Source organism: Thalia democratica, chromosome 8, assembly GCF_965202585.1.
Source record: "Thalia democratica chromosome 8, ktThaDemo2.hap1.1, whole genome shotgun sequence".
Classification (NCBI taxonomy): Eukaryota; Metazoa; Chordata; class Thaliacea; order Salpida; family Salpidae; genus Thalia; species Thalia democratica.
Genome location: NC_139172.1, coordinates 39,802,804 through 39,825,861, shown reverse-complemented (window position 1 = coordinate 39,825,861; position 23,058 = coordinate 39,802,804). Strand labels below are relative to the sequence as shown.

General features: G+C 24.6%; 1 protein-coding gene across 1 annotated transcript; it reads right to left on the bottom strand.

Annotated features, from left to right (window-relative positions):
* Positions 1-2,010: 2,010 nt before the first annotated feature.
* On the bottom strand, positions 2,011-18,987 carry LOC145842292 (uncharacterized). Its single transcript, XM_082949716.1, has 12 exons — positions 18,888-18,987; positions 11,474-11,735; positions 11,044-11,206; positions 10,705-10,749; positions 10,104-10,350; positions 8,129-9,185; positions 4,385-4,559; positions 4,128-4,220; positions 3,420-3,664; positions 2,890-3,087; positions 2,688-2,776; positions 2,011-2,233 (listed from the first exon to the last, which is right to left on the bottom strand). Exons 2-12 carry the CDS (start codon positions 11,639-11,641, stop codon positions 2,167-2,169), a joined length of 2,547 nt encoding a protein of 848 aa, XP_082805842.1. The 5' UTR covers positions 11,642-11,735; positions 18,888-18,987; the 3' UTR covers positions 2,011-2,166.
* Between the last annotated feature and the right edge of the window lie 4,071 nt (positions 18,988-23,058).

The following is a 23,058-nucleotide window of genomic DNA, read 5'->3' as shown; positions in this document are numbered from 1 at the left end:
ACTTAGTTAAGCGCAAGTAGTTTTTAATTTTTTACCAAATTAAAACGCAATTATTTACACTTTGTCTACGTTTAAAGCTTGTACATAGCATTGTGTACATAACCAAGCTCTTACTAGTAGCATACTAACTAATTTTGTAACCCATGAAACTTTTAGTTTAACACCGATGTAATAAAACAAATGGGTTACAAATGCACCTACAAAATGGGTGAGAAAGTTTTGAACAAACCCTCATCTCATAACATCGGTGTTAAACTAAATTTTCGTGGCTATTAAAATTTATTTGATAGAAGTAATAGATAGGTTAAGTATAATATGCTTTGTACAAACACTTTAAAACCAAATTAAATATGAAAGAACCGCGTTATCTTATTATACAAGGTGCAAAATTATTTACGCTTAACTTAGTGAGTTAAATAATTTTGTATATTTTATAAGAGTAAGCTGTAAAATCGCTCGCAAAACCATTAGCAAATTTTTCCGAAACCTTTTATCGTCAACTTACAGTTCATTAAAATGGACAAATGTTTATTAAAAACTAAAATTTTAACACATAAATATTTTATTTCCACTAGCGGGTGTCACGAGTAATACAACAGCAACTAAATTTAATGAAATTTGCTTTTTAATAGGTTTTTCAAAACTATTCAAATATGTTATTTTTCAAAAAACTTATTTATAAAGTTATTTTATTTTATAAAACAAAGTAACTAAATCGTCAGTAAGGAATAGTTTATTACGTCACAAAATATTTTTACTGTTTACTCAGGGTCGGCAGCGTTTTGTAACTCACTACTATTTTTGTTAGAAAACGTTTCTCTCAAAATGTAAATTTTCGGAAAAAGGTTTTTAGACCCACAGTTATCAAAAAAAATTGTACTAAACACTAGAAAAATACTAAACTATAATTATATCAAAATAAGCAAAACACTTATAAAATACATTTATTTAATTAAGGTGCTCATTGAAGTTTTTTAATACAATATCTTTTTTTTTATAATTAAAAAAAAACTACTTTTTAAATAGAAAGTACCTCTTGGGTTTTGATTTTGGCTTTGAGGGCCGCATTTAGCCAGTCCCTATGTTTATTGATTTAAAGTATCTTAGTTTTAAATAAAAAATTCTTATTTATTACGACTAAAATTTGATTGGTATTTAATCAAATAATTACAAGTAGATTTAAGTCGTACGTCGATACAAAAGTATTTTTTATATAATTTAAGCAAACCAATACGTGTACTAATGGCTTTTTGGTTTATTAAGTATACAACAACAAAAAAACTTATTGAACAAAGCAATACAATGTTTTATTAAAATTTTGGTTGTAGATATTTTTTATTTCATTTATAAAACTGAAGTTCTTATTATATTCAAAACTATAAAAACAAAACAACCTAATTCAGTTGAATATATAACTAAATTTCAATATTTATTTTTATATTTTCTTAAGTTAAATTTTACCAATGAGTATTAATTTATATCGAAATAAAAATTAGATCTGTCAAATATAAAATTCAGTTTCTGTGATAAAAATCTTTACGACTAAACCGTACAAAAACAAAGAATATGCAAAAGTTTAAATACTAACACTTCAAAAACACTTTTTATTTAAATCAAACATTAACAGGTTGAAACACTAAGATTACTTAGTTTATATTGATTACAAAACATACACAATTATTTTTAGTTTTTTAATACCAAAAAATGTTAAAAGTATACAATAAAGAACCATTAAGGAAAATCCTTTTTTTTTGTTTTTTTTTGGAAGAATAGAAATTGTGTATATATATTTTTTTTTTTTATCAAAAGATTATGCATTTCATGAAACATAGTTTTTGATAAACATTTAAGTTATTAAGATGTTTTTCGTAATAAGTGTAAACAAACAACAAAACAGCTAATAAACATTAAACTAATAAAAATAAAAGTTTGAAAAAAAACACGTAATAACAGAAGCAATTTTAAGCTAAAAAATTTGAATAAAAGCTTTATAATTAGCTGTAACATTCAGAAAAAGTAATTAAATAAACATTGAACTATACTAAAAACTTATTATGTAGTTTTCAAAACTTTATAAAAATAATCACTTTATTAGTTAAAAAAACTGGAAATTACAAAATTGATTGTTTATATTACATATACTCTTGTTTGGTTGTTGAACTATTCTCATGATGTAACACTTAAGTCATCTGATGATATTTGATGGTGATCTTCTAGTATTGTGATGTAATCACTGTTGAAAATTTTTGAGTTAATTATAAAAAACTGTTGATTTTAAAAAAATGGTAAGTTGTATACGTGATTTAATTGCTTCAGTGGTTTTATTGTTTAAAACAAAAGTAGAACAATATAAAACCTGTTTAACAATTTAATTTTAGAAATAAACTAAGATGCAGTTAAGTTACATATGTAGAAACACTATTAAAAACTTTAATTGAATAATTATAATAAAAAGATACTAAGAACTAATGCATAGTACTAACAATTTATAAGTAAGCAATTTTATATTTGCAAATAAAAAAAAAAGAGTAACAACGCTCAACAACTACGTAGCTTTCAAATTATACATTAAAATACTTTTTACAAACCGAAATGATAGAAGATAAAGTGTATTAATGCAATTACTTATCAATAAGACAAAAAAGTTTTTAAAACAAAATAAACTTGATTTAGATCAAAAAACTAACCGATTAGTAAACACTGGTGGTTGTCCTCTTTTTAACTTTGCTACAAGTAAGGTTTGATAACCCCCATATGATATTTCGATTTCAACTTCCTGTTATGAGAATTAAAAACTTGTTACATTTGAAAATTATTTTAAACAATTAATATCACAAATTACAACATTATACAAACTTGAGTTAAAAAATAATTAAATTTAAAATTAACATCATCAGAAGCGATGTTGTTTGTTTGGAAGTTTGAAATTTTCTCATCAAATTTTCTACAAATTCTTAGTTTTGTTTCATTGTTACCATGCGACCAAATTATAATCTTTTCAATTTTAATTTCATTGATGGAGTTGATTAACAATGAAACAAATTCTTCATCGTAATTTTGATTATGATACAAAATAAACGATTCCACCTTTTTAATTATTTTTAACTTTATTTTGATAAAACTTTCAAGTTCATGTTATGCATTTACTAATATTTTTAGCTAGATACAAAATAAAATGTTGTAAATATCATATTTATTCTTGTTACTTTAATTGACACGAAACCAAATCTTAATAAATGTATTTTGCCGAAACCAAAAATATAGATAAATAAATGTCTCAAAACTGTTATTCGATATTTGTTTATTACATGAAAACAACCTGAAGAACAAAATAAACTTCAGTAACATGAGATTATCTAAACAATATTATAAAAAAAAATAACAGTTCAAATTTTTTTTAACTAATATTAATAACGAACTTTGATATGTGATGTTGATAAAACTCTTATCATCCTCTTTAGACTAATTGTATTTAAATAAATTAATTTCAACTTTTTTATTTGAGTTAAAAAGTTTCTTATAAATAATACGTCGGTTGTAACTTGTGTGTTGTCGGTTTTAATAAAAAAACGGTGACGTCTTAAAGTTGACTTCAGTTCGTTTATTATGTTGTGATCACAAATTTCATTGTAATCGTTTCTGATTACTTCTGAATGCTCGACTACTGTTGTAATATTTTGTTGTTGGTTTGTTCTAAGTAAATTTATGTTTTATTTAGTATAATTAACAAAATTTGTGTTATTTCAATTAAAATGAAATTACTAGTTTTTTAATTTAAACAGAATGCTTAACAACGTTAGTTTTATGTTTTTTTTAGTAAATTACGAGTTTTAATTTCAGATAACGCTTCTTAAACAAATAGCGATATAATTTCAACAAAATGCTTTATATACTAGTACGATAACATTATGTATAAAAACAAATGGTAAGATGTTTTCATATAATAAATTTAATAAATAAAAGTTAAACATGTAAGTATAAGTTTAAAGTAGTCAAATAATTTTATGATCTAACATCAATTTTATTGTACATTATAAAAATTACGAGCTATGGATAAATTAAATTTCTTTTAAACGTATTAGTTTATTAAGTTAATGTTAAATTAATTTTGAAACTAAATTACTAACTATGCATTGACAAGTTATGTCTATGACAACTGATAATATGTACTGCTGACTTTTCAATAAATTTCACTTTCTTTCTTATCAGTTCATCATTATCTAAAACAATTATTTTGGTATTGAAAATAAAGTAAAAATTTAAATAAATAAAGTAGCACATTTTACTATGTGTATTGAAAACTTTAGTCTGATTAAATACACCACATAAACTTAAATGTAACCCTAAGAATTAAACAAATTTAAGAAAACAAGGAAAAACTAACCAAATACTAGAACATTCAATAATGAAACTGTGAACATACGCACAGTTCCAAAATCATATTCATCTTCTCTAATTGGAACGCCATATTCATCAAGTTCAGGAAAAATTTGTTGTAAAAAGCCACAAAATTTGTTGAAGTCTAGTTTCAACCATGCGTGTCGGCTTGTTAAATATTCCTGTTTAAAATGTGATTTTGGTCGTAAACAGTGTTTAGAAATAAATAAAAAGCTTATTCAGTTTTCCGATTCTACTAACTTTTTTTTTAACTTTAAATTAAACCCATAACATTTTATTTATATTTCATTTATATATTACTGATATCATTAAGTTCGGTTTGAGTTGTACCGATGGTGTGGGAACTCTTAAAAATAATCTATTTAAAACGAGAATCATAAGTAATAAATGCTTTATGATTTTAGGGCGTGGGAATATTTTGTAAAAATAATGCATTTTGATAAGCTTTCCGACAATAAAATTATTTGTATGAGAGAACTAATGCGTTTTTTAATGCATATATAAGCAGTTTCGGCAGAGCATTCGGCAGTTATTAGTGTGCTTTAAATTAAGATGCATTTTAAACACGTTAGATTTAAGAACTAATGTTTTCATGTGTGTTTAACTTTAGTTCTCGTATAGAGTGATGTAATTGTATCTTTGTGTTGTTTAGTTTATGTAAATAAGATATAAGTGTTGTTTTAATTGTTGTACTAATCTACTTTACTAATCCCTAACACCATGATAACATCTGTGTAACGGGATAGAGTAATTCTTTTTAATGTTTTTAGACAAAAAAAAAAGTTAACATTTTCAAAAAGTTTAGTTCTATTTAATAACCTAACAAATAACTTTATTATACCTACTTATATATTTTATAAAATACCTAAATAGAAATTTAACAACAGAAATTTCAAACTATAAAAAAAAATAGTTTTTTTGAACATCCCTATTAACTGAAAGTTTATGAAATGACGACTATTTATAACAGGTTTAACTTTTTTAATTGTTAATGTATCTTTTCCAACTACTTTTAAATCTTTATCGACATAAAATTTAGAATTTTACTATCTAATTTCTAGCTATCACCACTTTTTTTTTGAGGAAAACACACAAAAACCTAGTGATAAAACCAGTTTATTTTATAAAAAACTGCAGAAATTTTTGAGTTTTATACTAATTCGAATTAAAAAACATTTAGTAAAATATTATTTACTGTTATCAAAAGTTATTTTAAAAATGTTTCTTTTGCTTTATAAAAAAATTATTACTATTAGAGGTTTTAACTGTTTCTAATTGAACTTTTAAATTCTTTTATGCTATATTTAAGAAGTATTTTAGTTAGTTTATTAATTGTTGTTTAATTTTGTAAATTAAAACTTAAAACTCAATGTAAATTAGCACAAAAGCTTTTTAGTTGTAATGCTTAATAGTATTTATATGAAAATGTAAGTGAAATATCTGCTTAATATAGTTTCAATATTAATCGAAAAAAAAAGTTTTCTAAAGTTTAGTAAAAACTAAATGTTTTGTTTTTAACTTTGATTATGTTTCTTAAACATTAAAGTTCCTAATCAATACTAAACCAAAGGAAAATATGTAGCTGGTATACATTGTAACATAAAAAAAATTTGAAATGTAAGATTGATAATATATACCACATTTAATAATTCGTACAAAATATAAGTATGTACAGTATAGAGTAGGAAAAACAAAGTATAAAGTATAGAGTACTTTTTTTTGTTTATGAGTGTATACGAGCTTATGTTTTTATTTGCTTTGGTATTGTTTAGGAATGTTAATGTTTAAGAAAGAAAATCAAAGTCAAAAACTAAAAATAAACATTATTATTAATTTTGTTATTTAGTTTTTGACATTGAATTTGTTACGTGTTTTTTATTAGTTATCTGAACTTTACAGTAAAAGTGCGTAACTAAACTAGAAACCGTAACTAAACGAGAAGTAGCAAATATACCTACCATACTGCCCGTGTTCTTTTAACGCGTTTTCTTAAGTAAAATAACATAAGTTTCCCATTTTTTATCGTTTATAAAAATAGTTTTCATTTAAATTGTATATACACGTGAAAAGTGTTTCTATTAAAAATTGGTTATACGTATAAAATAGAAATTTATTAAAAAATAAATTAACTTTACTTCTATTTATAACCTCACAAAAAACTTTTATTTTATCTAATAATATTTTTTATAAAATACCTGGATATAAATGAAACAATTAAAATTTCGAAAAACAAAAATTTTTTTTTTTTAAATATCTTTGTTAGATGAAACTTGATCAATTAACCGACATTTGTAACTATTTTGTAACAAATACCGTTTGCAACTACTTTTGACACATTTTAATCATTAAATTTAGAATTTTTCAAACTAATTTTCAGCTATCACTAATTTTTTTTAGGAAAACATAGAAAAATCGTAGCAATAAACTGAGTAGTAAAGTGGCTCTGGTAGGCCATGAGGTTATAACTTGAAACCTACACTAGATACTCCGGATTTAATGGTGAAAAGGAAATAAAAAGGTCTTAAGCGTTTTTAATGGTGGTTTTGAAACTTATACTAGATATTGTAGAAAAATTTTGGAAAATTAGGGAGCCACAAGCCGTTAAAAGGGAAACAACAAGACCATAATTTGAAACTTACTTTGGAAATGATTGAATTGATGATGAAGAGCAATAAATAATGTTCTCAGGCGTTTGAGAAATGGTAGTTTTTTGAGAAACCTTGTTTGACGGGGCTATAGCTTTTTTAACTTCTTTAAAAGGGGCCTTTTAAAAATAGGTTTGGGAAACCTTCGTCTAAACCAATATATAGCTAAATTAGCACTTAAACTTTTATGAAAAAAAATCAATAAAGGCTCATGTGACCATGAGGTCATAATTTGAAACCTACATTAGATATTCCGGATTTAATGGTGAAGATCAAAAAAAAAAGGTCTTTAGCGTTTTTAATTGTGGTTTTGAAACTTATACTAGATATTATGGAAAAAAATAGGAAAATTAGGGAGCAACAAGCCGTTAAAGGGGAAACAACAAGGCCATAATTTGAAACTTACTTTGGAAGTGATTGAATTGATGATGAAGAGCAATAAATAATGTTCTCAGGCGTTTGAAAAATGATAGTTTTTTGAGAATTCTTGTTTGGCGGGGAAATAGCTTTTTTAACTTCTTTAAAGAAGGCTTTTTAAAAATAGGTTTGGAAAACCTTCGTCTAAACCAATATATAGCTAAATTAACACTTAAACTTATATGAAAAAAAAATAAAGTGTTAACTCAGTACATAAAACAAATTTACGATACTAAGATTTTTCAAGTTGTTTTTTGTACTTTTGGAAAAATCCAAAATACATAACTAAACAAGAATGCGTAGATTTGTGAAATGTAACTGTATTGTTAAACGTATGAAAACTAGTAAGTTTGTATATAAATTAAATAATATATTTTTATTACAATCAAAAACAGTGTTTAGGCTTTAAATATAATCTTGTTTCTATCCGTATTTCAATTTATTAAGCCATAGCTTTACTACTTATACCTACAGATTTTTATAGTGGATTATAAATAAACTTATCTTTTTAAAAGTGTTAGACAAAAATATAAACAAAATAAAAGCAAGTATATATAGAAGTAGTAAAGTTTAAAATTTAAAATCATACTAATCATAAAAACTACTATAGCTTTTATCACTTTTTAAAACTTTAGCGAAGATAAATACTTAAACAAAACTAGAGTAACCTGTATACTTTGGTGAGCGAAATAGAACAAACTTGGTCCAACCAAGGCTGAGTTTGTATCTCCATGAAGTCCAATTGCGAGATCCTGGATTTCATTAGGATCAATTCTCAAACTCGACAGATCATTTTGATCAATGACAACCGATCCTTCCATAGTCTTTTTGTAAGCAAGTTCCATGATCTTACTCATGACATTTGTGTCTTCAATCTCTCCGGCATTGTGAGCACAATCCTGAAGCCTTCTAAGAAGCTCATCAAAAAGACTTGCAGTTGACCTTATTGTTTTCCAAATTTCATCAAGACCAGATAAATTGACAAGCATAGCAAATAGCCGTAGAAAAAGTGGACAGTAAATAAGTTGTTGGACTCTCGGAGACTTTTCTTGAAGTTTTGAAATTATTTGCTCAACATCTCCTGTTTGGACGTAAAAAGACATCAGAACCTTCATATTAGATTCAGATAAATCGTCAAGATACAATACGGAATCGGGCTGGATTAATTTACTAAAGTTTAAAATAGAATGTGGTCTTGAAGTTAAAATAAGTCTCACGCCAGGTATCATTTTTCGTGAAAGAATTAGAAACAACAGTTCTGAAGGTAAGTACTTCTTATGAACGTCTACAATTGAAATATCTTCAATGCAAGTTATCTCAAACCTTGCCTGGTCCAATCCGTCCAACACAAGAGTTACTTTGTGTTGGTTAGATAATAACCAGGTAACTGCTTCATCTGTTTGATATTCACTAAAAGTAAGATCACTTGAAAAATATTTTAGTCCTAATTTTAATATGAAATACTTAAGATTTATCGGCTGTCGAGGATTAACAATCATAAGAGGAATGAATAAAGCGTACCGATTGCAATTAAAAGTGGATAGAACACAACGTTTGCTTAGGGTGGTTTTTCCTGCACCAGCTGGACCAATGAGCAAGATGAATTGGTTTGGGTTGGTTCTTAGTCGTTTATAATTACTTTTAGTTTCTTTACTGTAACCTAAGCATCTACTGAACTGTCTGAATATTGAATTAGTAGACTGTTGATTCTGAACTCGTATCAACCTAAATTTTGTGTAAAATTTTTGTTAACCACACACTCTGTTACAAAACTAAAGTAAAGTTCTAATTGAGCTTTTCAAGCAATTTTTTTTTCTATGTATATAAAAATTTATTAACAAAAAACTTTTAGGACTTAGTTTATTAGACCTTATTGCACATCATGGCAAAATTTTACACAAAAGTTTATAATAAAATACGCTAAGGCATAAATAAACTTTTAAATCCTATTTTAAAAGCCACTTCAAAAATTTACACATGATTCTTTCAGAGTTTTTCTTGTGTAACTTAGAAAACTTTTCGACTGTACATTAGCTATTATCAACAATAAAACTGAGCAAATGTTATTGTAATGATACTACTGTTTATAAGTTTTTGTTTACTAAATTTATTATAAGTCTTGTTATCTCAATTTACTGTATAATCTATAAAGTAAAATTTTATATATCCAGTTAGTAAATTTGTTTTACATACTTAGTTTTTAGCATTAGTTTTAGTTTTGTTTTTTGTACAGTTTTATTATTAGCAATGACTAATAAAAATTGAAACTTCGTCAAAATGACTATATAAAATAAAAATAAACTATGAAAAAATCATGTGTATATCGTTAAAAGGGTTTTCAATACAAAAGAGTAAACTGATTAACTAAATAGTTTAAACAGCAATGTAAATTAAGTAGTTTTATTAACTTAAAACGTTAAGTCTATACCTCTAATTTTTACAAAACAAATTGTTTTTATAAGTAAATTAAAAAATTATCATTAACTTTCATATAATAAAGACAAAAAACCTAACCCAACTTTATCATCAAAGCAACTAAATATAATTCAAATTCAAAACTTATAACATTAAGTGATTTGTTTACTGATAAAAAAGCTTTTTTTATTTTTTAAAGTAAAGGTATTACTACCAAACAAAACTAACCCGACAACGTCATCAAAATAAACTACAGGAGCATCTTTGTAAGCTCTTCTTTGTTCATCAAGCACACGATACCTTCCATCAACAAATGCTGTATTCCTTCTAAAGTGATCTTTACTCACTTTTAACACAGGGTGGACCACTGGAACGTTTTGATTCATCTCTTCAGTGTCTTTTATTCCCATCGGATCAGCAAGAATTCCACATTTCTTCAAAAGTACATCTTTGATTTTGAGAATAAGGCATGTTTCTGTTATTTATTTTATTTATTTAATAGTATTTTAGTTTGTTTAAGTGGTAATTTTTTAAGTATTAAATTATTACTTATAGTATTTCTAAATTTTTTGCAACAAAACAGCATTCAACTAAAATTAAACTTCGTGAGACGAGTTTTAAAGCATTTAAAGAAAACTGTTTATTTTTAGAAACCATAATACATTGTTATCAAACATAAAAACAATCTTAAATTAAAAAAATATTGCTAGTAATAAATTGGTTTATTTTCTTAATTTTTGTTTAATTTTAAGACACTAAAACTTTATTAAAATATTTTTTTCGAAAGCCTAAAAAAGTGTCTTAAAAGTTAAAAAAAAAAAATCTTTACCATAGAGCCCATCTTTTTCGTTGTAGTTTGAAATATCATTAAGATCTGTAATAAAACTTTTTTTCATATAATAGAACCAAGTTATTGTTAATTTTTTATGCTAAAATGTTCCTTCTAAATATATAAAAGTTTGCTAAACCATCATAAACTAATGATACTTTACTTAAAAATTCTAAGATAATAAAACTAAGTTTTTGATACGTCATACAAGTAACTTATCCTAAACTTATTGTTTTTTAATTTTAAATTTGTAACTAAAAACATTAAAATTGTACCTTCATGTCTAAGATTTTAAAAATATTTAATTACATCTGATAAAACTGGAACGTATTAACTTACTAGGTTTAACTGCTTGAGCAACTTCTTTTAAATTGTTATCTTCTAAAGATCTCAGAAGTGCTTCACTCCATCCAGGTAACAAACGACCACATGCTCCATTATGAAGAATCAATTCCACCATTTTGTAAATACTTCCTTCATTTTGAAGGTGCTCAATTTTTACCTTCAATAAAAAATAGTTCAAAGCTAAGAAAACAGGTAAGCCGTACTCTGGGGTCCGAAAACAACTCCAATTAACTATTGTTTCAGACAAAGCTATACTTAAATTTTCAAATACAAAAAAACTAAAAAATAGACAGCTATTTAAGGGCTATTTTTTAGCTTTTTTGTAGTTCAAAGCTAAATTTTATTAATAGATATAAAAAGTATTCTTTAAGAAAAATGTAAAACAAAACAATTATAATGAACCAAGATACACATTTATACCAACTTGCAATAGTTGTTTGAAAAATTTTTTCAACGGTGTGAAAACTTCTGGTAACTCAACAGTCTTCAGTTTTTCTGGCAAGCTGGGGTCTTCTGATATTTTAAAAATAAAAATCGCATCGTCCCTTTTATCAGAAGCTATTGATCTTGTTCGGCTCGTTCGGTTTCCCATTTTAGAATCAAGGTTTCAATTTTATAAAAAAAGTATTGTACAATTGTACAATTACTTGTATGTACAGCTAAAAAAAGTATATCTATACTTCCTGCTGAAACAACTGTTTGATTATTTAAGCTGTTTTTAGCTGAGGGGAAATGCTTCTAACAACAAATCTAAAACAACATGAAAAAAAGCTGTTAAAATGAAGTAAAATTAATTAAGATTGATTGTTAACGTTCTTCGTAGCTTCCCACAAATCTTATACAAATGCCAGATAGCGCCACACGACCATCCAAAAAATTTGAGATAAAATTTAAAAAAAACGCTCATCAGAACTCGCTAGGCAGACATAGTAGTGATCTATAAACCACTTTATCTATAAAAATAAATCTAGTACTGCCGTATTGAAGCATTCGTTAGTGGTTACATTTAAGCAAAATGTCAGCGGTTCTAGTTTAGTTTTTTATCTATGATGACGAAAATAGTAGTGCTAAACATAGCAGAAACACTATACTAGAGAAATCGGAAAAATCGGGCTTGTCCAATACTTTATTTTAAACTAATTTTTAGTAAAACTATCTACGTTTGTTATTACTTGTATGTACAGCTAAAGTTAATACCAATGTAATTTTATAACAAATAGTTTTAATAATTTACAAAAGTTAAGTTAAAGTAATGAATTAGCAAAAGTTTGGTAACTAACTTTATTAAATTTTTTTGTGTAAAAACAATAAAAGGTAAATTTAATTCGAAACATCATTAACTATATTTTCAATTTTAAACATCAGATACTGTAACATATGTAGAAAATGTTTAAGAACCGTCGAACACAATGTTTGGTATTAGGAGATTAGTTATACAGTCATGCAACTGCGAAACTTAACTTTCAAACTTACTTCTGCATTCTTTTCAATTTTCTTTAGTATTTTAAAACTACGTAGAAGTAAGTTTTAGACTTCGGAAATTAATTGATTTTAATTAATCGTTAAAATCTAATTTTAAAGAAATAATTATATAAACCGAGTACTACTCACACATTAAGAAATGATGATTAAATATATATATCTTTATAGTCTGTATAAATAATAGTGTCGTTATTTTACTGTCTTATATAATTCTAATGTGTAGTTGTATATATTTCGTTACTTAACCTGTTACAAAGTTTCTTAACACTAATTTTATTTATTCTGCACAGATTTGTTTTTGATAATGGATAAGGTAAAGTCGAAATGCCGTCACAATGAATTAAAAGCTACTAAGTTATTATGTGTATCTCTTTAAAATGGTTTTTAGAAGTTCAAACATCCCCTCCTGTATTTTATTACAGTGAAATAACATTTATCAATTAGCTAGTAAGTTTTGAAGTCATAGTAAACTTGCCGAAGTGAATTTCAAAATGAAGCGCTTCAATATTTTAATGACTTCCAATGTTTGAGTTACAAAAAGATAAAAAGTTTAATGACTTTTCAAACACTGTATTGATTGTGGTCTTGAACTTTTTGAAAATTTAACGCGCTGTCGCTCCTGTATAGAGCAGGAAGCAAAGTTTTGTTAATAATATAAAAAACCAATTCAACATTTTATAACAATATTCTGGACGTGAGCTTGAAATTTTCTGCCAATGTTTTTACATAGAAAAAAAAAACTATTTTAAATGTACATAATATTTATGCTTAGTATTTATTTTTCAATGCTTTTCATTGTTACGCGTAACTTGTTTGATAAAAACAATATTTATGTAGTTCATTGAATAATGTCTATAAAAACTTTGCTAATCCTTTTTTGATTAGTCTCTTTAATTATGAAGACACAATTGTAAAAATGATCTTTAAAATTTTTTTTAGTAATAAAGATAAAACGTTATTAATAACTATGGCATAAGATTAAGTCAGATATTTTTATTAGTTACATTAGCGAGGTTTTAGTAAAAACAAAGTATTAAAAGTAATTTGTTTAAAATCTTGTATAAATCTAAATATACCAAAAGTTAAGTAAATTTCACAAAAATGTTCACAAGATAAATACTACCCTATCGCGGAAAACTAGTATAGAAATAAGACAGAGCTTTCAGCTATTTAGACACGGATGATTAAGTATAAAGCTTTGTACTTTATTATCAAAAAACACAATAGAAAAACGCTTGGCTAATTTTAAGCGTATGTAAGCATACATGTTGGTATGATTACATGTTTAAAAGCGTCATTCAACACTATAAGAAAATCATGTTGAATATTTATACGCGGTACAATGCAGCTGGATTAATTTTCATTTAATCATTTGTACCAAAAATACATTGTATAATTATTTGTTTTTTTTATTTTATTTAAAAGCTATTGGTTCACTTATTTATTGTTTTCTCACAATTTCTCACAAGTATTAACACTTAAAAATAATAAAAAGTTAAGTCTAATAGTCAGGTAAAAAGTAGTACACTAATCTTCAAAATACTAAAAAATGTTAATTGTTTTAGGTCGAGCTGTTGCTACTACAATTTTAAAAATTATTATTTCAGTTGTGAATAAATTAGTTTTTAGCAGTACAGTTATTGAGCTCTTAAAATGAAAACATTTTTGATAAAGCTAAAGATTAATCTTTATTTTAAGATCAAACCAGCTGTTAATACAATCTTAAAACCAGCCAACTATTACATTTAGAAAAATGTAAAGACAAATTGAATTATATCATGCCAACTTACGGAGCAGGTTAGAATAGCACAGCGTCACTTTAGCACGGAGGAACACTTTAGATAAGCGTCATTTTACCACAGATGGTCACTTTAGCACGTTGGGTTACTTTTGCACGGAGTGTCATTTTTGCACGGCGTCATTTTGGCACGGTTGGTCAATTTTGCACGGCGTCATTTGAGCACTTTGGGTCACTTTTGAATAGCACATCATTTTTACGCGGCGTCAGTTTATCACTAAGCGTAAATTTTGCACCGTTTTTTTATCTTTTATTTTTGGTTGAACTGTTTATTTTTAACAGTTTCTTTTTGAACTGATCGTTATATTGTACTAACTAAACTTTTTTAAACCTTCATTTGAAAATTTTTTAAAACTTGAAAAAAATAATGTTTTAATTATAAATATCTAAAACATTGTAAACTTAAACATGTGTTTAAATAATAAATTAAAGGTGAAAAAACGCATTAGGTTCGTAAACATTCAAATGTAATTTACAACTTTATTTTGAAGTATTTTATTAATTTTTAATATGTAGCATAACGTTTTTAAACAAAGTCAAATATAACTTAAAATGTTAAGCAAACACTGCACACTTAAATAAAATGTTAACATGTAATTAGTTTTACTGGTATACGTATTACAACATTTTATAGTTAACCAAAATTATTTATCAGGCTTAAAAAGTAATAGATTAAAAACTTGAAAACTAAGTTAAATTTACTTCTTTAGTTAAATTCTTTATTTTAACTGTTGTAACAATAAAAATATTTAAATATTTTAAATTATAGTTGCTTGATACATTAGTTTTAAATTCTTAAAATTAAGTTCATAGACAACATTCATACACACATTAAGAAATCTTAAGTTCCATTTTTTTACACACCACTGCTTATCATGTTTATGTATTGAATAAAAGGCTTATAAAAGGGGTTTTTAGAAATAATAAAACTAAAACCAAAGATGTTGTACAAGAATATAAAGTTAGAAACACACGGTAAATAATTATCTTCTGCAAGAGTTACTATCAACAACTACATGTTTTTAGAGTTAAAATACATGAAATCCTTAGAATACAAATGCTGTATTAGTAAACATACTAAATTATATAAAATATAATTTTATAAATCTTATTAAATGGGATTTTTGAAATATAAAGTTGTTATAAAAAGTAAGAATGATTATTGTGCAATAATTCTATAAATCAACACATGTTTTAATGAAGTTACTTAAAACATATGTTTAGACACCTATTTTCATGTTGAAAAGCAGATTACATCAAATTCTAAAATAAGTTTATGTTGTATGAAATTACATTCAATACTTAAAAAAGTATAATTGTTTTAAAATATAATATACAACTTTCAAGTTTTTGAATTGAATTTAATTGAATTAATTATCAATTGATCAATTGAATTAAAATTATAAGGTTTTATGTAATCAAACAGGGTTAATACTTAATGGCATTTATTAGTTTTACTAAACTTGAAAATTAAACTTTAAACTGTTAAAAACTGTTATTTTACTACCATATGTATTATAAAATTAAAAAACATTGTATACTAATTACAAAATCAGTAAATGAAAATACACCAAACGTCTCTAAAAGTATATTGTAGTTCGTTTTTAACTATTTTGATACTTTATATTCTTTAGTTTTTTATTAAGTTTTAAAACTATAACCTTTCTTTTGATTAAAAAAGTATATTACCTTAATGGTAAGTTAGTACTTGTACTACCTTATCGTATTATTTATTTAGTTAAAATGTATACAATTGTTAAGAAACAAACTTTAACCTTTAAAGGTTTAGTATGAAAAAATCTAATAAATTTAACACTATAACAACTAAAAAGTACAAAAAAAGTATAAAAATAAGTTTTCCTTGAAGTACTTTTATACATAATAAAAAATATTAATTCTAGCTTAAAATTTATAAAAATTTAAAGTATACACATTTATTTTTTATCACTTGAATAAAAAGTTTCATTAATCCTCCTATTGAAAAGCTTTATGTCGTGCTAAAATAACACTCCGTGCTAAATTTACCCACCGTGCTATAGTGACGCCGTGCAAAAATAACACTCCGTGCAAAATTGACCCAACGTGCTAAAGTGACGGCGTGCAAAAATAAGACTCTTAGCAAAATTGACCCACAGTGCTAAAGTGACGCCTTGCAAAAATAAAACTCCGTGCGAAATTGACCGACCGTGCTAAAGTGACGCACCGTGCTAAAATGACGCAGTGCAAAAGTGATGCAACGTTCAAAAGTGACCCACTGTGCAAGAGCAACCAACCGAGCTAAATTGTCGACCCGTGCTAAAGTGTCGCTGTGTCAATCTGACACCCACCTGCCAGCTTATAAAAAAGTGAAACAGAAATTGTGAATACTTTTAACCAAATGTTATGCTTCATTACATAGAAGCTATTCTATAAAACTTGATACGTTGCCTTGAATTTTTTCGTTTAAAAGATCTTTTTATTTTTTTAATTTTGTTAACCTTTGCGTTTACTGCATTAACTAAAATCATATTATTTATACTTTTCAAGTTATATTAAGTTTATCTAATATATATATTCAAATTTAAAACAGTTATGTAAACACACTTATAAGGTTCAAAAAAGGCGTTAACTTATGAACATTTATATATAGATAAAGATAAAAAAAAGAAAGACGGTTTAAGTTATAAAAAATTAAATCAAATTAAATAATGTATTATTTAAAGTAAGTTTTAATTATAACATAAGCTTTTAAAATTTTTGTTGGCTTACAAAATTTAAATTTGAAAAAACAGTTCTGTATTTTAAGATAAACTTTAAATAATTTCAATTAATTAGTGTATTAAACATATAACTTTAAAAAAGAACTTTTAGACCAATATGTTTCGATTGAACGGATCTTACAAAGTTAATTTGTGTAAACATTTAAAATCATCAATAAAAGTAACTAATAAAATCTATTTTAATTGTTATATATTCAATATATAGTGTATATTATATAAAATACAATAGTTTTTATTACAATTGTTTTTTATAGTAATGACTTTACAAATCCATTACATTAGATTTATTTTAGTTTTTGTGATGTTTCTGTTTAGTCTAAACAGAAACTTATATATAGTCCTGTAGTTTAATATTTTAATGAAAAAATAAATAACGCATTTTAGTAATTTTCGTTCACTTTAACTTTCTTTTGAGTTTTATTAACAAATCCTTCAGTTGTCATTAATTAAACTAGTTAATGAAATATACTTTACGCAGATATTGAGTCATATGTGTTATGAAAGAAAAGTAAAACTATTTCTTTAAAGTTATAAATGGCATTTATACATGTTATCTAACTAAAAATTAGTCTGGGTGATTGAAAAAAATTCATCGGAAGAAAAATTTCCTCGAAATGTTTCATAGTTTAAGTCAAGCGATTTTTCGGAGCTTACAAAATTTCAATAACTCATAATTGTGCAAGAATAATTTTAGATGACAAAAATAATCTAAAAAAACTTTATAAGCTTAAAAATCTAATTTATAACGCATTGTACATATCTTGCAAAATTTTTTTAAATTTAATCTATAGTTTATTTTGATTTAATAGACCCTACAAAACAGTAGTATGTGAACTAAACTATATTCATTACTAAAAAAATCAAGAATTAAAATAACAATAACAATCGAGTTAAACTAAATCAGTTAACTGAGTTTTTTCTATCAAAGTAATTTCTCTAACTATCCTTGTAGTAGCTTTATTAATAACTAATTTTGGGAAAAATACTATTTTTATGAGAAAATAGTTGTAAGTTTTCTAAATTACTCTAATATTTGATAATTGCAAGTAGTTATGCAAATGAAAGTTATAAAACAAAACAAAACCACTTTTTACGTTAGTAAAACAAGTTACACTTATACTGTTGATATATTAAAACATTTTTTTTATAACTTGTTATGATGTGATTTAGTTATGATGTTTTAGATGTGATTAATATAAATAAAAAGTTTAAAGAAACTTTATGTCTTGTAACAAAACCATTTAAAATTTTATAGAATTTTAAGGCCTTCTACGTTCTAATGAAATTTTTCCATTTACTCAGATTAATTTTTACATAAAGTAAATTAAAAAGTATATTTAAAACATGTTTTGAACATTACTAATATAATTTAGCTGTATATTGTAGAAGATGACTCATTGTTTGCCTAAAGTATATTTTATCAACTATAATTTATAACACTTTTAGAGTTCGTTTATTAAGCTAAATACGAATTTATAAGTAATTTTTAAACTTTTTAACCTGTGCATCTAAAGTTTTTATATAATATTATACTAGTAAAAGAAATACATACTTTAAGCTAAAATAAAAATAGTACAAAGTAAAATTCAACGCAGACTACTTTCAAACTGTTCATTTAAAAAAATAAAATTTTGTTTAACAAATTTAGTAATAAAAATAAGATGCTCTTTTTTACAAAGTGTAATATAAGTAACTTAATATTATCAAAGTTTTTATTTTTAGATTGTAATAGAAATAAATAATAAAAAACTCATCTATATAAGAGCAATAAAATTTTCGAAAATTAATAATTTACTAACCAGCTTTATTGATACAAGAAGTTGGATGAAGTTATGGTAGTTTTCAAAATCAAGTTTCTATACGATGCAACATTCTTGATTTTTATTTTAACTTATTTCTGCAATAAATGTTATTGTCAGTTTTAAAAAATCTATTTAATTTTTAACACACAAACATTTTTTAAACATAAAAATAACATTCAAATTACGTTTAAGTATTATTCTTTCTATGAAGCATAACATTGGCTAAATTCAATCTGATAACTATAAATAGCTACAAAATTAAAATATGTTATTGTGGCCTACTATCTTTAAACTACAAAAATAAAATGTATAAACTTAGCTAGTTATCTTTTACTAAAACAGATTTTAACAGCTTTTAAAACTACGAAAAGTTTTGTTAATGCTTGACTTACTTCAGGATTAAAGTTTAATTCAAGCATATCAAGAAAAAAAAATTGTAATACTCTAGTGTTCCCAATGCATAATATTAAATCTATTTTTGCAACAAGATGCAAACTTTAATACCAATAATATTTTGAAAACTAATAAACATGTCTTTTTCGGGACAATAAAATTTATACGACTTAAATACGTCATTCAAAGCATATTCAAAATCAAAATACATCTTTAATAAGGTACCAAGCAATTTTCCTATTTCTCAGTGTTTCGTTTTACGATAAAAAGAAACTTTTTTTTAACCTATGCGTTAACTACACTAACTAAAAACATGATATCATATAATTTTTAAATCTCTTTAATTAGACTTAAGTTGAAGGATATCTAAACTTTTAAAACTTAATAAAGACATGTAAAAGCACTCAAAAGGTTTAAAAAAGGGCGTTAACCTATGAACATTTTTTAAATATATGAAAAGAAATAAAGTTTGTTTTATAAAAAAGATTAAATAAGATTAAAGAAGTCAAGGATAAGATAAATAATTACTTTGTCTGTCATATATTGATGTTTTCAAAGATTTTAAGCAAGCTTTAAATCTAACATAAGCTATTGTAATTCTTATTCATTTGCAAACTTTAAGTATGACAAAACAGTTCTGTATTTTATTTTCAACTTTATAAACATAACATTAACAATAAAATATTTAACTTGAAAAAGAACATTTAGATTAGTATGTTTTGATTGAGTTTATCTTACAAAGTTAATTAGTGTATGCGTTACTATTAGTTAGAACGATAAAAGTAACTAATATAATCCCTATAACTTGTAATATTTTTAATATATGGTATATAATGTAAAAAGTACTACAATAATAAGTTTTTATATCAACTGTTTTTGATTGTAATGACAACGTAAAGCCATTAAACTAGATTTATTATTAGTTTTTCTATTGTATGTTTTTTTTGTTTAATCTAAACAAAAGTGTGGTTTTTTCTTTCAGTAGACTAATGTTTCATTGAGAAATTTTAAAATACAGTTTAGTATTTTTAATTAATTTTAATTTTCTTTTAAATCTTCAGTTGTTTTAAATTCAAACTAGGTAATGAAGTATACTTTAAGCAGATATTAAGTCATGTGTTTTCCACAAATAAAAAAATTAATTATACCATTAAGGTTAGCAATTAAAAATTATACATTTTTAGTTCACTAAAAAGAAAGCTAGTAGATTTTAAAAATTTTATCGGAAAAAAAATCCTCAAAATGTTAAACAGTTTAGGTTAGGCGATATTTACGGAGTAATAGTTTTCGAAAACTCATATTTGTGCAACAATAACACCTGAAGATAAAAAGTAATCTAAGAAAAACTTTTAACTTTTAAAAAGTATATTTACAACGCGTTGTACATAGCATTGCAGATTCTTTTTAGTTTTAAACTTAAACTGATTAAATTGACTTTACAAATATGTAGTGTGTAGACTATACAGTACTCATTACAAAAAAAGTCAACATTGAAAATGACTTTAAAAATCGATTTTAATTTATTAAAACCAATAAACTAAGTTTTTCCTATTAAAGTAATTTCTTTAAATAACCGTGTAGTCGCTTATTAGTGCTTTTTTTTTTGCAAGTAAAAAAAAAACTTTTATGAGTGAAAAAAGCATTGAGTTTGAAAAATAAGTTAAAATTATTAAAAAAACATAATTTTTTTTATTTTATTTTATGTTGAATAAAAAACTTTAAGAAACTTTAAATAAGTTATAGGATAATTTTAATAGAAACTTAATTTACATTCTAACGAACTAATTATGACATTTATATAAGTAAAATAAACTTTGTTTTCTACCCATTAAGCATCAAAAGTTATTTCAAATAACTTAAAGATGTGTTTTATAATCTACAACAAATAAAAAGTTTAAAAAATTAAAAACTGTAACAAGCTCGCTTGAAAGTTTATATTAATTAAAGATTTTTTATTTTCTAATATAAGTTTTCCAGCTACTTAACTTACTTTTTGTTTTGATTAATCTTGAAAAAAAACCTGTTTTGACTTTTCAACATTAGTAAAATAATTTTATTGTTAGTGTAAAACACAGCATGAATAATTTTATTTCTTAAAGTGTATTTTATTAACTAGATTTGAAATAGCTAAATATCGTATTTATAAAACTGATAACAACATTATAAGTAATTTTAAAGTTTTTAAAGCAGTGCTTCTAAAGTTAACTAATAAATATTATACTGGTAGAAGAAAAACAGTTTTCAATTTGAGTAAAAAATTATCACAACATAAAACTAAGTAAATCAAAATAAATAACTGTAAAGTCTTGTAAAAAACTTAATATTACAAAGTTTTATTTTAATAAAATAAAAATAATTTACCTACCAGCTTTATTGATACAAGCAAGTTGAATGAAGTTATTGATATTTTAAAGTTACAAGTTGTTTCTTTACGATGCAATATCTCGATCATTTGTTTTACATATTACTGCAATAATATTTATTTGTAGTTTTGATAAGCTAATTCATTTTATACAAACTTTTTTTCAAACATATAACTAATATAAACATTATTTAAATATTATTTTTTCTATGAACTTTTACATCGGCTACCTTTCCTTCAATCTGATAACTTTAAATAACTACAAGATTAAAAATTGTTGTTGTGGTGTATTAATGTCATACTACAAACTAAAACTATGTATAAACTTAGTTAGTTAAATTTTATTAAAACAGTTTTGTAACAGCTTTTAAAACTACTTAATGCAACTATTTCTCGATAAAACAAAACTTGTACCATTTAGATTGAAAGACATCGAGAAACTTCAAACTGAGTTTATAAAAAAAATGCACGAAAAAATTTGTCAATGCTTGACTTACTTCAAGATTAAGATTTTGTTCAAGCATCGAAAGAAAAAAAGATTTTAATACTCTAGTTTTATCAGTGCATGATGTTAAAATTATTTTTGCATTAAAACGTAACCTTTTATGCCAATAATATTTAGTCTTTTTCGGGAAAAGAAAAAACAAAATGTTTTCAAATAATTTAATAACTACTTAAATAGAGTAAATAAACTTAAGTTACAAGCTTAAAAAGTGATCTTAAAAAGAAATCAATAACCCTTTATAAAACTAATGATAAACTCTTTAAATTTTGAAAAAGTAATCAATATTATATTAAGACAACAAAAAAAACATTTACTACCTTATCATAGTTCTTGTTTAAACTTGATAACAATTCAAAATATTTTCAAATTGCAAAAAGTTTTAGACTTACTACATACTATGATCACTGACTTATTCAGTTGTATAGTTTTAAATTGATATTGATTTTTATTTAAACAATATCGCGTTGTATTACTACATTGCAATGACATTATAGTTAAATAATAAAGCGGTTTATTTGAATACTAAAACATTTGATGACGTTGTTAAGTCATTATGACGTAATAATAATCCGTAAGTGCGATAGGAACACAATAAACATTTACAATTAGCTATATAGATACTGATCTCAACATTTAATTACTGTAAATGCAATACTGTAAAGTAAATACATTGATAGGTATTAAAAAAATTGTAATAGAATAAATTATCTTAGAATAGGGTCGGCAGCTTTTAATGAGTCGTGACTCGTGGGCCAACTTCGTGAAAAAAATTGCTCGCCGTTGACTGTAATACAACAGATTTTAAGGGCTAATGCTGTTTTAGAATATTTTGCATTAATAAAATACATTTAATTAGTAAGTATTTTAATGTATGCTTATCTAAAGTATTAACTTGCCTGTGATTATTT